The following is a 14,147-nucleotide window of genomic DNA, read 5'->3' as shown; positions in this document are numbered from 1 at the left end:
ATTGATGGTCTCGGCTTTCGAGGCGATTCCTTTCGCGCAGTTTCACACGCGGGGTCTCCAGGCGGAGATCTTGTCCAAGTGGGACGGGCGACCTCAATCTCTGGATCTTCAGATCTCGTTGAGTCATCGCACCAGGGAAAACCTTCTGTGGTGGCTCCAGTCCCCGTTGGTGTCCGGGGGCAAGTCGTTTCGTCCGATCTCGTGGACGATAATCACCACGGATGCCAGCCTGTCGGGCTGGGGTGGTGTTCTGGGCGTTCTGTCCGACCAGGGGACCTGGTCGGAGGGGGAGTCTTCCCTCCCGATCAACATTCTGGAATTGCGTGCGATAAGGCTCTGTCTTCATCGCTGGACGGACCGGCTGCAGGGCTGCCCGGTTCGGGTGCAGACGGACAATGCCACGGCGGTGGCCTACATCAACCACCAAGGGGGCACCAGGAGTGCCCGAGCGGCTCGAGAAGTGGCCGACATTCTGTCTTGGGCCGAGACTCATGTCCCGGCGATAACGGCGGTTCACATTCCGGGAGTGGAGAACTGGCAGGCGGACTATCTGAGTCGCCAGACCCTGGATCAGGGGGAATGGTCTCTCCATCCGGCTGTCTTCCAGATGTTGTGCGCGAAGTGGGGTCTTCCGGATGTGGACCTGTTCGCGTCTCGCCTCAACTACAAGGTGAAGAGGTTCGTGGCAAGGACGCGCGACCCTCGGGCACACGCGTCGGACGCGTTAGTGGCCCCGTGGCATCAGTACAGGCTGATGTACGCGTTTCCACCGATTCAGTTGCTGTCCCGGTTCCTTCGCAGGTTACACTCGGAACGCAGCACGGTGATTCTTGTGGCACCGGACTGGCCTCGCCGGTCCTGGTACGCAGACCTCGTGAATCTGGCGGTCGACGCCCCCTGGCGTCTGCCTCTTCGGGACGATCTACTGTCTCAAGGACCGATTTACCATCCTGCTTTACAGTCGCTGGCTTTGACGGCCTGGCTGTTGAGACCGAGGTCCTGAAGGAGTAGGGTCTCTCTCCAGAGGTTGTTCATACCTTGATCAACGCGAGGAAGTCTTCCTCGGGAAAGGTTTATTTCCGTACTTGGAAGGCCTATTTTGCCTGGGGTGAGTCCAGGGGGTTTTCACCCCGCACGTACTCGGTTTCCCGTGTGCTGTCTTTCCTTCAGACGGGTGTCGATCAGCGTTTGGCGCTGGCTACGATAAAGGGTCAGGTGTCTGCGCTGGCCGTTCTGTTTCAACGTCCCGTGGCTTCCAACTCCTTGGTTGGCACTTTTATTCAGGGTGTGCGGCATCTGGTTCCTCCTAGGAGGGATCCTTTGCCCCCTTGGGACTTGAATCTAGTCCTATCTGTGTTACAACGTGCTCCTTTTGAACAGATCAGGGAGATCTCGTTGTCTATGTTGTCCAAAAAGGTCGCCTTTTTGGTGGCGATCACTTCGGCTCGCAGAGTGTCGGAACTGGCGGCTTTGTCCTGCAAGTCTCCGTACCTGGTTGTTCATTTGGATAAGGTGGTCTTGCGACCTAATCCTTCTTTTCTGCCGAAACGAGTTTCGGAATTCCATCTTAACGAGGATATTGTTTTGCCTTCGTTGTGCACGAAGCCTAAACATCCAAAGGAGGTGAGATTGCATTCTCTGGATGTTGTTCGGGCGATTAGGGTTTACCTTAAATCGACTGAGTCTTTTCGAAAGACGGACTCCTTGTTTGTTCTTCCAGAGGGTCCTCGGAAGGGCATGGCGGCTTCCGCCTCTACCATTGCCAAATGGATCAGGCAGACCATTGAACAGGCCTATGCCTTGCAGGGGAAGGTTCCCCCTGTGCCTGTGAAGGCGCACTCTACTAGATCTCTGAGTACGTCTTGGGCCTGTCGTCATGGGGCTTCTGTAGCCCAGGTGTGTAAGGCGGCGACTTGGTCGACCGTACACACTTTCACAAAATTCTACAAAGTAGATGTTCAGGCATCGGCGGATGCTTCCTTTGGCCGCAAGGTTCTTAGTGCGGCTGTTCCCTAGGGTCCCTTGTTGGGGACTCCTGGCTGTTGGGATAAGTTTTGTATCCCCTGGTTTTTTGTCTTTTCCTGGGTTGTTGCTCCTGTTGAGCACTTATTTTTGCTGTTGCCCAGCTGGTTTCCTTCCTTTGGTAAGGTTCCTTTCTTTGATGTGGAGACTGCGTTGCCTTTCGGCGCGGATGCGTTTCCCACCCCTCATGTTTGCACTGCTTTGGGACGTCCCCATATGTGACGAATATGAAGAGGCGGCGACTGTCGGAGGACGTAAGAGAAAACGGAATTTTTGTAAAATCTTACCTGTAAAATTCCTTTCTCTGAGTCCTCCGACACTCGCCGCCCCCGCCCCTCTTTTGGGGTTTGAATGTATACTCTACTGCTATTCCACTAAAACTGAGATATGGTTGCAGGAAGTAGGAGGGTATTGACTGAGGGGACCACCCCTTGAGGGTGGGATATGTTAAAGCTTTATTGTTAACATATTCTGTTGCCTAGCTACTCCTTTGGAGCAAAGTCTAATACCCCCATATGTGACGAATATGAAGAGGCGGCGACTGTCGGAGGACTCAGAGAAAGGAATTTTACAGGTAAGATTTTACAAAAATTCCGTTATTTTTGCAAAATTTACGCTCTTTTTTTGTTTATAGCGCATGATCAAAAAATCGCACAGGTAATCAAATACCACCAAAAGAAAGCTCTGTTTGTGGGAAAAAAAGGACATCAAATTAGTTTAGGTACAGCATCGCAAGACCGCGCAATGGTCCGTTAAAGTCACGCTGTAAAAAATCGCAAAATACCCCCTGGTCTTTTAGCATCCAAATCCTCCGGGGCTTAAGTGGTTAAACCTTGCAAGTTTTTCTTTTTTGCCCTCTTTGCTTTATTTGGGAACTTTTGTTATAGAAGCACAACAATGAAGTATCTCTTAAGTGACCTAGTTATCACCTTAACAGTAATCCCAAAAGGAAGGTTTCCCAGTCATAAACTCAGAATTTCCCTTTATACACTTGCTCGGTGACAATGGCCACCAGGACAGATGGAGTGAATCTCTCCAGCTGGGACACAAAAAAAAACCCAAAAAAACTGAATGGGGTATCATCTCACTCCATTCAGTGTTAGTGTATCTAGTCAAAACTTTTTTTTTTCTTTTTAAACAACTTCAGCACTGGCATTTTGCCATTGTTCAGTGCACCCCTTTTGCCATTGTTCAGTGCTGTGTTTGACTGACAAATACTGTCATGCAGTATTATACCCAAATTTATTTGATACAGTTTTTACACAGAGCTTTTTTTTTGAAAGTATGGAATACCAGCAGATTTTTTACTTTATAAAGGGAAAATATGAACAATTTCGAAAAAGGCTTGTTTTTACTTTCTAGTATAAAATATATCAAAAAGGCCAGGACAGCAAGAACTCCTCCAAAATGTATGTCTTTTGGAAAATGGACATCCCAAGGTGATCTCATTTTTGCCACAAGTTTTTGGAAATTAAGAAACATACTGATGTTGTGGTAAAATAAATTAAAGTGCACTTAGAGCTTAAAAGTCACCCAATGAAATCAAGTGTACATTTTCTGTTTTGAGTGGAAGAATTGTGGAAGGATGACATGTTGAAGTTGCATTGCAACGGCTAGTTGTCATGGATTAATCCAAAAAACCTTAAACTCCCCACCCCTAAAGAATCCCACATTTATTAATGGTTTAGTGGCATTTAAAAAAAAAAGCCCTCTGCCATTATTGGTGCCTGCTAGCATTTTAATTTCACCCCAAATCAATCCCATGAGATTGCTGGTCTCTGACTTTCTAAACCCCCACCCCACCCCACCTTTCATTGTGGCTTTCCTGTACTGCAGCTGAAGGTTTTAATTAATGGATTCTTTCATTGAACCCTTTGTTCTTCTATTCCTGTTGTAAGAGCTTAACAATGTAAACAGAACTTTACTATTTACATTGTTGATCACTTTAATTGGTCAAAAAACATATAAAATTGATACGACTCAAATGCCCCAATCTGTTATCCCAAATGACGTGCAACAATGTTTGCAAGTGCTGGTTAGGTTGAATACTAGCTCATTAAACAAATCAAGGACTACAAGAAAATGGTGCCAGTCTGGACACTGCAGTGACATGTCGTGAATCCCTCCTAGTAAAAAATGGCTTCAGTTTAGGCTCCTATCCATGGGAGAACCCCATATGGCCTGTTCGATTTAAGCCCCTACTGGGTGAAACATGTTAGAAGATGACTTTCAAATCATTTAGGACTTAAAAACAGGTTTCAACTTTGTACATGTTCCTTATTACAATAGAAATGCTTACATTTTCTAACTAAACAGATTGTTCTTTTCTTAAAATATTTCATAACTCTGTCCAAATTAAAAAGAACTGTTCGCAATATCAAATGTTTTCTATGTGAAATTTCAGGAACTTCATTCTAGTGAAAAGACCAAGCTGATTACCCAGCTAAGGGATGCCAAGAATTTGGTTGAGCAACTGGAACAAGATAAGGTAAACATTCATCTCTCAGAGGTGTTTTCAAGACTTAACAATGTGAAGTTTGTGAAACTTAAATGTACTTTGTCACCTCACTTCTTTGATTCGTTTTTTTTTTTTTTTTTTATAATATAAACTAAAAAAAAAGCCATGGTGTAAAGGAAAACTATCAGTACAAGTACAATGCAAACACAGGGCAGTCCCTGCACAGAGCTTTAGATGACCTTCCCAGCACAGGCAAAGTGTTGTAACATGCTGGTGTGGTATAAGGCATTAAACCTAAAGTGGTTGTACAGCCTTAACATTTTTTACCCTAATGCATTCCTTGCATTCAAGTAAAAAATGTTTCAGTATGTGTATCGCCCCCTCCCCTCTCTTATACTTACCTGAGCCTGATCTCTATCCAGTGCTGTGCCCGTCTTTGGTGGCTTCTTCTCCCCACACTGTGGGAATGGCTTGTGTTGTTTGCTACTGGCACTTGATTGCTCACCTTGACACTTGGTGCATTGCAATGAGTTAGCAGCAGGGTTCTGTCCATTGCTATGGAACACAGTCCTTGAACGCCCCTTTGTTGGTATGCACACCTTGACAGACAAAGACTGGCCTTTATCTATAGTACAGTCCAGTGGCATGGACCGGTAAGACAAGGTTACTCGGTATCTCTGACAATAACTGTAAAATTGGGGCTATGTTTAGAAAGTAATCACTTCACAGTGCAAACTTGTCAAACAATGAGGATCTCTGGAACACCCTTAATCATAATTCTGTAGACAAGGTTGAAACTTCAGGGATGGAAAGGCATAAATTAGGGTGTGTTGATCCCAAAGAACCACCAAAGCATTTAGTGCTTCTGCTTGATGATCTATTTTCCTGTCCAAGATTCATCTTTAGCCTGAGAGAGTGGTTTCAACGGTATAGGATATTATAGAAGACCGGGAAATTAAACTTCTCTGATTCCAGAGCCGGATTCTTTAGCAACAAAGCTAGGTAAAACTTGGTCCCTTAGGGCCAAGCCAAATATTCTGTACAGAAACTAACTTGTCCCACATTGACAGAGTATTATATTGCAGAGATTGAATGGTTTAAAGTTTAACACTCTAGCCTGAGTTGATGAGTCTGTTTTTAGCAACCGATTAAATCAAAGAAAATTTAGGATTCTTCTGAACACTGTAATGACTAAACATTACAAGCCACGTTGTCTGTGCCAACTGTTTCTCAAGAACTGTTTTTCCACCAGTTAATACTGGGACCAGATCCTTGGTGAACTCCAGAGGTGCAGAGGTGAAAAAGAAGGGAAATGAACTGGTAGTGCAAGGGCCCCGCAGCAAAATGAAGGAATAGCTAATGCGGTAGAAAAATGTGGACATGTAAGTACATGTCCTTGATGTCCACAAAAGCCAGAAAATCACCCTTGTGGAGGGAAGTGATGACCGACCTGCTGAATTTCATGTGGAATTTCTCCGCTTGAATGAAGACATGCTCCCTTTGGGTTTGGAGAACTGTGGATAGATTGGGCTAAATACTAAAAACTTTTTGGCCATAGGAATTGAGGCAATGACACCTTGGTCCAGAAAGCCCAGGAGGGTATGATGGAGATTTGCTAATCTGCATGGTGAAAGGTTGGAAGTGAAAAACTGAGGCAGGGGGCAGGGAATGATGATTGTAAGCCTGAGATACTACCTCTTGCACCCAATCATCTGAGATGCAAGCTGTTCAAGTGTCCCCAAAGGTTTATCGATATGTCATATGAATGGAATATTTGGGGAATGTTCCTAACAGAGAAAGTCTTCTCTGAGTATTTCGAGCTCAAGACCTTACAGATGGACTGGCAGCCAAGCTTGGGTGTCTCGATGGAAAGAGCTTTGGAGAAACAAGAATTGTTTCATTTTAGATAAATAGAAATAATTCTTTGCATTCTGTTCCTTAGGCTTTTTCTGCTGAGCCACCAGTAGCATCCTTGATAATGGTATCCAGGCTAGATCCAAAGAGACATTGTACCTCAAAGGCAATGTGGTTCAGGCACTTCTTGGATGCAAGTTATACAGTCAAACACTCAAATCAAATTGTCCTACACATGTTTTTCACAAGCAACCCATGCAAGAGAGAAGCTGAGAATCCAGACATCTTCCAACAGACTGTCATGACTGAAATCTAAAGCTGCAGCCATGGCAGTGATGAGGTCTCTTTTTAAGGGATTTTGACCAGTCAGACATCGATTGACACTGTAAAGTCACAGTCAGCATGAAATGAAAAGCAGAGTTGCTAGTGCGAACAGAGCCCTAAAGAGGGTTTCAAACCACTTTAGACATATGCTTTCTATATCAATATGGTAGTCTCTTTGTAAAGGCGAGACACTGCCAGATCCACCATGAGGGTAGACAACCCTATTTTTTACAAATCTTCTGCAAGTAGATACAAGGGTAATAAGCACACAGTAGAGGAAAACTGCTTGTTATGGTTTTTCAAATCTCTGTGGAGACAGAGTTGGAACGGCAGGTGCAATAGGAGTGTCTTTGGGCCTAGGTGCTCTAAAGCAGTGGTCCTCAACCCTGGTCCTCAGGGCCCACTAACAGGCCAGGTTTGCAAGATAACTGAAATACATCCCAGGTGATATCATTTGCTGCTCAGTGATTGCAGTACTCTAGTCTGCATCTCCCCAAGGTAATACTAAAATCTGGCCTGTTAGTGGGCCTGAGGACCGGAGTTGAGGACCACTGCTCTAAAGGACCCATGGCTGCAAATAGCACAAGTAGAAGCAATGGGCAGATCTTCTAGTTTCAGAGTGATGCACACTAAATCATTAAAAGTCAAACCGGTCTTCTTTTTACAGTACTTGGGAGTAATAGTGGGGGATTGCGACTCTACAGGGACAAGGTCATCAGGCAAAGACTAAACTCAGACTTAGCGGCTAAGGGCAACATGCACAACACTCCACTCAGCAGATTACGTTAGCTGACCACAATGTTACCCAATTCTACAGAGAAAGAGAAGTCTGGAAGTGCCCTTCTTGTGGAACCCAGTGCCAAATAGTCACTTTGAGGCAAATCCCTGCAAAGTCTAGTACAATGGCATAAACACACACACACAAAAAAAAATTCTGTTTTCCCCATTGTCCAATCCTCCTGTAAGTGGCAACACAAAGGTGATAGGCACCCTCTATACCTAAAAAGGATGAGAAATAAATAGATTTGAATATTATTTAATGTTTAAAGGTTTGTAAATTGCTATTTTATGTATTTTTTTCACTACTTAATTTTATATACCTTTAGGACAAGTTGGTTTGATGAGAATCCTTTAGTTTTATATGAGTGAGCAGACAGGGTGTATGGGGTGTCCTTTGACCCATTCAGCAGTAAAACTCTATTAATTAAATGTAAATATTGTTTATGTGCTTTTATTTATAGGGAATGGTCATTGCTGAGACAAAAAGACAGATGCATGAAACTCTGATGATGAAGGAAGAGGAAGTTTCTCAGCTTCGAACAAGAGTTAAACAGATAACTACAAAATGTGAACTGCTACAGGAGGAAAAAGAAAAATCAGAAAAAACTGGTAAGGACTTTTTGAAATGACTTATGCATTGGTATTTGGATAGCCCTGCTTCTTATTATTTATGTGTAATGCTCTATGGAAAGCTGAAAATGCGTAGAAAAGTTTAACTTTTTAATGGAATGTTTATTTATTTTTTCATAATGTAGCAGTTCTTGTTTGCATTCTTTCTTGATGCCCCTAAACTAGATGTGATTTCTTTTTTTTAACATAAACTGTAGCTCCAGCTGAGAAAAAAAAATTGAAAAAAGCATTTTACCCTGCACATGTTTATATGAAAAAGCACAAATTCCACCTCTCTGTGAGCCAACTTATACCCCCTTTGGTTTGAATGACTACCAGTGTCATTCAACACACTTTCTGTGAGCCCAGGGCACCATGGTCATGCCTGGGTTTGCAGGAGAATGCTGCAGAGAATGTTGCTAATAACAGCATTCTCTTAACAGCGTATTAACAGCGTTCTCTTTAGTATGCTGGACCACCCACTGCCAGAGAAACAGGATTGGTAACATCAACTGGACTGTCCTAAGAGAATGAATGTCTTCTCTTCTTAAACCGGTATTAAGCCCAAAAGCAAACATTTTATTTCAGCTTTCCATTTCTGAGATGTGGTGGTTGTATTCGTTTTTTTTTATGGTTTCATTCCTTCATTTTCATCTGGTGATCCAGCCGGTAAGTCTGCTGTTTTTCAGCAGAATAAGCACTCCTGCAAATGTATTACTTAAAATTAGACAAACAATTTACCACTGGCAGGGGTGCTTACAATGGTCCAATTTCATTCATTCATTTATGTAAAACCTTTATCCCAAAATAAAAAAATAAAAAGTTGAGAATACTTACTTTAAAAAAAAACATAATGTGCAGATGAAAAAGTTCAGAAATAGCTTTTTTTTTAATAATTGAAGTTAATCTTCTCTTTAAGTGAACATCCTCAGCTCTTTTAGCAAATCAGTCTCATGTTGTCCACAATTTTCTCCTTTAAATCTCCTGGCAAAAATTATTCTCATCTGTGGAGTCTCATTAAACTTCAAAGAGGAAAGAAAGAAGGGCGAAAATGCTGCTCGCTGCTGCTCCTGGCTCCTCCCTCCTGTTGAGTGCCCCCACAGCAAGCGGCTTGCTATGGAGGCACCTGAGCCGTGCTGCAGCTCCGTGTGTCCATTCAGGCCCCGCCCCTCTCTCTCCTGATTTGCTAACTTACTTTGATTGACAGCTGCGAGAGCCAGTGTCCCTGTGACTGTGTCCCAGTCAGTCAGGAAGGAGAGTCCCCGACGGCCGAGGGACTCGTACACATCGCTGGATAGAGAAGGTCCTCAGATAAGTATTAGGGGGTGCTGGTGGGGCTTCTACATCCAGAAGAAAAAAAGGTAAAGTAAAAAAGCAGGCATTAATGTACATTATTTCAGTGAAGCAAATTATTATTATACAGGATTTATATAGCGCCAACAGTTCGCACAGCGCTTTACAATATGAGTCAAGACAATACAGTTACAATGCAATTCAAAACAGGAGGAATTGGAAGGCCCTGCTCGTTAGAGCTTACAATCTAGAAGGGAAAATGTGTAAATAATCGTCATATGTGTGCTTTCTTTTGTTATTAAATCATAGGTATACATCACACAGGGCAAATTCTATTGTATTAGGGTAGATGCTTGAGAATTCTGTGTGGTAGGAAGACTATTTTAGATTGGGTCCCCAAGCAGTTGTCCTCTCCTGCTACTAATGTACTAATTTACACTGATTGACCACTTTATAAGGTACACCTTTCTAGTCAGAGATGTATAGTAACGAAGTAGAACTACTTAAGTACTGTACTTAAGTACCGAAAGGCGGTATCTGTACTTTCCTAGAGTATAATTTTTTTCTCCTACTTCTACTTTTACTTCACTACATTTTTTAGATGATTTCGATACTTCTACTCCAATATTTTTTTTTTGTGCTGCATCGTTACTCGTTACTTTTCTCTGCCTTTCCCTTTTTCTTTTTTGTTTGGTTTCCCTCCTTACTGCTTTCTCCTACTCTTTCAATTATCCTCCCTATTCTGCCTTCCCCCCTCCCCTCCCCTTTTCTATAGGAAGGCAAAGGTAAAGATACCCCCCTTTTTCATGGGTACCTGGTCTCTGGCCATTTGGGTAGCGTTGTTCCGCTCCAGGCTTCCGCTGGGCCGGCGTGGAGTGCTCCCACATGCGCCTCTCGGTGCTCTGACATGTGTGGCGGCCTTCGGCCACTCCGCTCCTCCTCCCCTCCTCCCCTCCTCCCCTCCTTGTCTCCATTCGCTGACGTCTCAGTGCAGGCTATGTTTGCATGGGCAAATATCATGATATAAAAATAATGGATGTGGGGGCCTTTTGATGGGCGTGATTTTTTTTGGGGGGTGGGTGTAGGGGGGTAGTATTTATTTTTTTGACCCAGGTAGCACAATGTCTTGGGCCAGCCCTGGGTGGAGGGGACCTCAGAAGATCATCAAAAGAGAGAAGATACTCACTACATTGTAATTATATGAATATTAGAGGTATTGAATCCCTATTTTTATCGATTATATACAAGATTTATATAATGCCAACAGTTTGCACAGTGCTTTACAAATAAAAGGGGGACTGTACAGTGAAGAAGGTAAGGAGGGCCTTGCTTACAGTCTGAAAAGGTAGGGGAGGGGATACTAATGGTAATTACTGTGAGGGACCTCACAGACCTCACTTAATACAAGAATAAAATAAGAGTTCTGGAATTCAAAATGATGTTGTTTTCTGGACTCAAGCAGAGCAGCAGGTGAGCTTTTTTTATACAGGCCGATGCACTGACTGGCTGCCTATGCTTGAGCAGCTAATCCCAACTGCTAAGGAAATGCTGGTGCTATTTATGTAACTTAAACCTGCTTAAAGTTAAGTTTCAATGTAATACACAGATATTGGGTTTTTTACTTATTACTTTTTCTAAACAATTTTTCTTTTTTTTTTTTAAATGGAACGCTCATATTTTAATCATTTGCATATTTTGTTAACCACAGCTGGTAGAAGGGTTTTAATATTGATTTATGAAAGAAATAGATTATGAGGTTAGAGGCATCCATAGGTCACACACACTTGTATTACTAGTGCTACTTAAATGAAAAAAAAAAAAAAAAACCCTTTTCAAATTTCTATGGTCAGCGCACATGATTAATATTAGTAATAATAGTAGTCACTTATTACTGTTTACTTTTTGAAGTACTGTTTAAATCAGACATGCACAACCTGATGAGCTAACAATATTTTGGGGTCTTTATGTTCTTAGGCGTTAAATTAATTTCTCTTTGCTCCTCCTAAAAAGGCCTATTACCATACTTACAGTTGGGGTCCCAAGACAAATCACACAACATAGAATGGTTGAGCAGCTCTGATTTAAATCAGAAAATTCGTTTAAATTTCCTGCAGACAGAACTCACAATTACTTGTTATATTTTGTGTGTCCATGCATGCCAATTACTGGTGCCTTTCCCAAGCCTTATTTGAACAGGATTGGGGTAAGGGATATTCATTTTATTTAGTAATAATTTACAGAAAACATTTAAAAATGAATGTTGCTACTCAGACAATCAAGGTCATTACATATATTTGTAGTATTTTTTAAATCAATAAATCATAATGTTCTCCGTGAATTAATTATCTTGTTTCTGGCTGCTCATCTAATATATATATACAGTATTCATGCCCTGCAGCATTTTATTCTTTTTATAGTCATATATAATTTCAGATAGAACAGAAAGTAATGGGTTAGTAGCAGTCATGTCATGGCTTTGTAATTACAGTATTCATGACTCCTGGATCTCAAAGTGATGGATCTTTGAGCAAATGAAAATTGCTTGGCTAACTCAGAAGTTGTTTGAGTGAGTTGTGGCATATGTTACATAAATACGGAAACTCTTTGTCCCTTCAAGCCTTTCCATAGTATTATGGGTACTTATTTCCCTGCTTTAAACTGATACCACACCCTCAGTCAGCAGAAGGCCAACCATTACAATACAATCAGTCTCATCATCTTATTATGGTCCTTGTATAAGTTTTTTGCAGGTAAAATCTGTAAATTAAAACTCAAATTAACACACAGGGATTACGGATGAGATTCACAGGTATTATTTTGGCATAAACCTGTCTCGGAAGAAGAATGGGAATTATATATATTTATATCTTAGGCATGTTTCTACTGCGTTTTTATATGCTTTTCTATACTGATTTTGTAAATGAGAATTGTAGATAGACATTTTAATATGGCTGAACAATGCCTAAAGAGAATAAAGCCACTTGGTTTTGACTTAGAAGACATAAAGAGAATTATTGATGCCTCCCTCGGGTGTTAGGATATCATGCTTGTTCACACAGCTGCAGTTTTTTTGGTCTACAAGTTCAGTCTGAGTTGATATAACATATAGATATGTTATTAAAATAATTTAATCAGTTCTAAATTTAATGTCTGTTAAAAGTTCCAATTGTCTGAGCAGCAAGTAGTACAGCTTTTTGTGTTATTAGCTTGCGTATGATTTGAAAATAGCTTTTATTTTATTGTCAGTTTGGTAGCAGCTAGTATCCACTGCACCAGTTTTATTACTTATTTTACGTACAATTCTCTGGGTAACCTTTGCATTGCATGTAGATCAGTGCATGCTGTTGACTTGGTTTGCTGTGTTTCTAATAGAAATGTCAACATATTTGTATAAATGTTATGCATAGTGAGACTTTAGCTTGCATTTTTGAGTAAATTTTATATTTTAAGCTGGCCATTCGTAGATTGAAATTCAACCAATTCAGCAGGGACCGGACAATTTTTGATCCGTGTATGGGCACCATACTGATCAACTTCTGTACAACCAGCCTGTTGTCTTTTGCCAATCGATCAGTATAGCTGGCAGCAATGATCATTGTATACCAAAATCAAGAACATGGGGACACGACCTCAAACTAACTGGGGAAAGTTTAAAACTAATCTTAGAAAGTATTATTTTACTGTAAGGGTGGTAGATGCTTTGAATAAACTACCAGCAGATTTAGTGGGACAGTCGACAGTAAATGGCTTCAAACGTGCTTGGGACAAACATGGATCTAAACTCAGACAAAGTTAATGGAAATAAAAAAAAAAAAAAAAAAACGGGCAGACTCCATGGACTACTGTCTTTTTCTGCCATCACTTTCTATGTTTCTGTGTTTCTTTACTGACGACGGGGAAGGCTCTCCACCATCCGAACACAATAACACAGCGGAAGGATTCCCTATCCATATCGTATGTGCGAATGGGGAAATCAGATCTTTTTTTTGTTTTTTTTTTTCCTTCTGGTTGAACGAAAAAAAAAGATAAATGTATGGTCTTCCTTCGACATTTTCTAGAGGTTATAAACCATTTATTTAAAAGTATATTTTAATTGAAAAATACTAGAACCCATATCTAAACTGACCACATATCCAGATGTAAAAAAAAAAAAAATCTGTGAATAAGAAAGCATTTGTGTATCTTACCATGCTTCTAGGAGTCATAGAATATGTGGAAGAATTAAATAAATAAATAAATAAAAATCACTGTGTGGCCCAACAACTCTGGCTGTCGTTGGTGGAGTCTGTACAGACACCACCAACAAAGCACTGACTCCTGGTGCTCTTAAAGCAGGATGAGCACAGGCAACAAATTATTTTAGGCATATGGACGAGTAGATCAGTTCTACATCCTATCCCCACCAGCTTAAGAAACTGAGATTTTTAACAGCTCTCCCTCTATATACTGTATGTTCATGGGATAAATACAAAAATTCAATTCGTATAGCAAAAAATAAATAAAAAACTCTAAAAAACACTTTACCTCCCTGCAGCATAAATTGATTGGCCTGTTTAAATCCAGATCAGTGTTTATCATCTTGGGTTCGTCTTACTCCATTTAGAACCAGGTGCATGCAGTGAGCTAAAGACTGGATCTCCCCCTAAAGAAAATATGCCAAGCAGAAGATAGAGGCTGGGCAGACTGCACATTATCTCTTGTACAAAAGTTTTTATTAAAGAAAAGGCATAAGCATACATCAAATCAAGGTATGTGCGTACAATCTAATAAAATGGAACATATGGAACAGGTAGCAGCAAAACAAGAT

The 14,147-nt window shown here is 41.4% G+C and overlaps 1 protein-coding gene across 2 annotated transcripts in view; it reads left to right on the top strand.

Annotated features, from left to right (window-relative positions):
- Positions 1 to 14,147, top strand: part of GOLGA4 (golgin A4) — a 205,438-nt gene that overhangs the window by 89,710 nt on the left and 101,581 nt on the right. For both annotated transcript variants that reach the window (XM_082259202.1, XM_082259201.1), the window contains exons 11-12: positions 4,427 to 4,510; positions 7,900 to 8,047. In XM_082259202.1, the coding sequence (XP_082115328.1) occupies positions 4,427 to 4,510; positions 7,900 to 8,047 (232 nt within the window). The remainder of the gene's footprint in view (positions 1 to 4,426; positions 4,511 to 7,899; positions 8,048 to 14,147) is intronic.

This window comes from Pelophylax lessonae, assembly GCF_965119305.1.
Source record: "Pelophylax lessonae genome assembly, chromosome: 5".
NCBI classification, from domain to species: Eukaryota; Metazoa; Chordata; class Amphibia; order Anura; family Ranidae; genus Pelophylax; species Pelophylax lessonae.
Note: the sequence above shows the minus strand (reverse complement) of the source record. Positions and strands in the feature narration are given on the sequence as shown.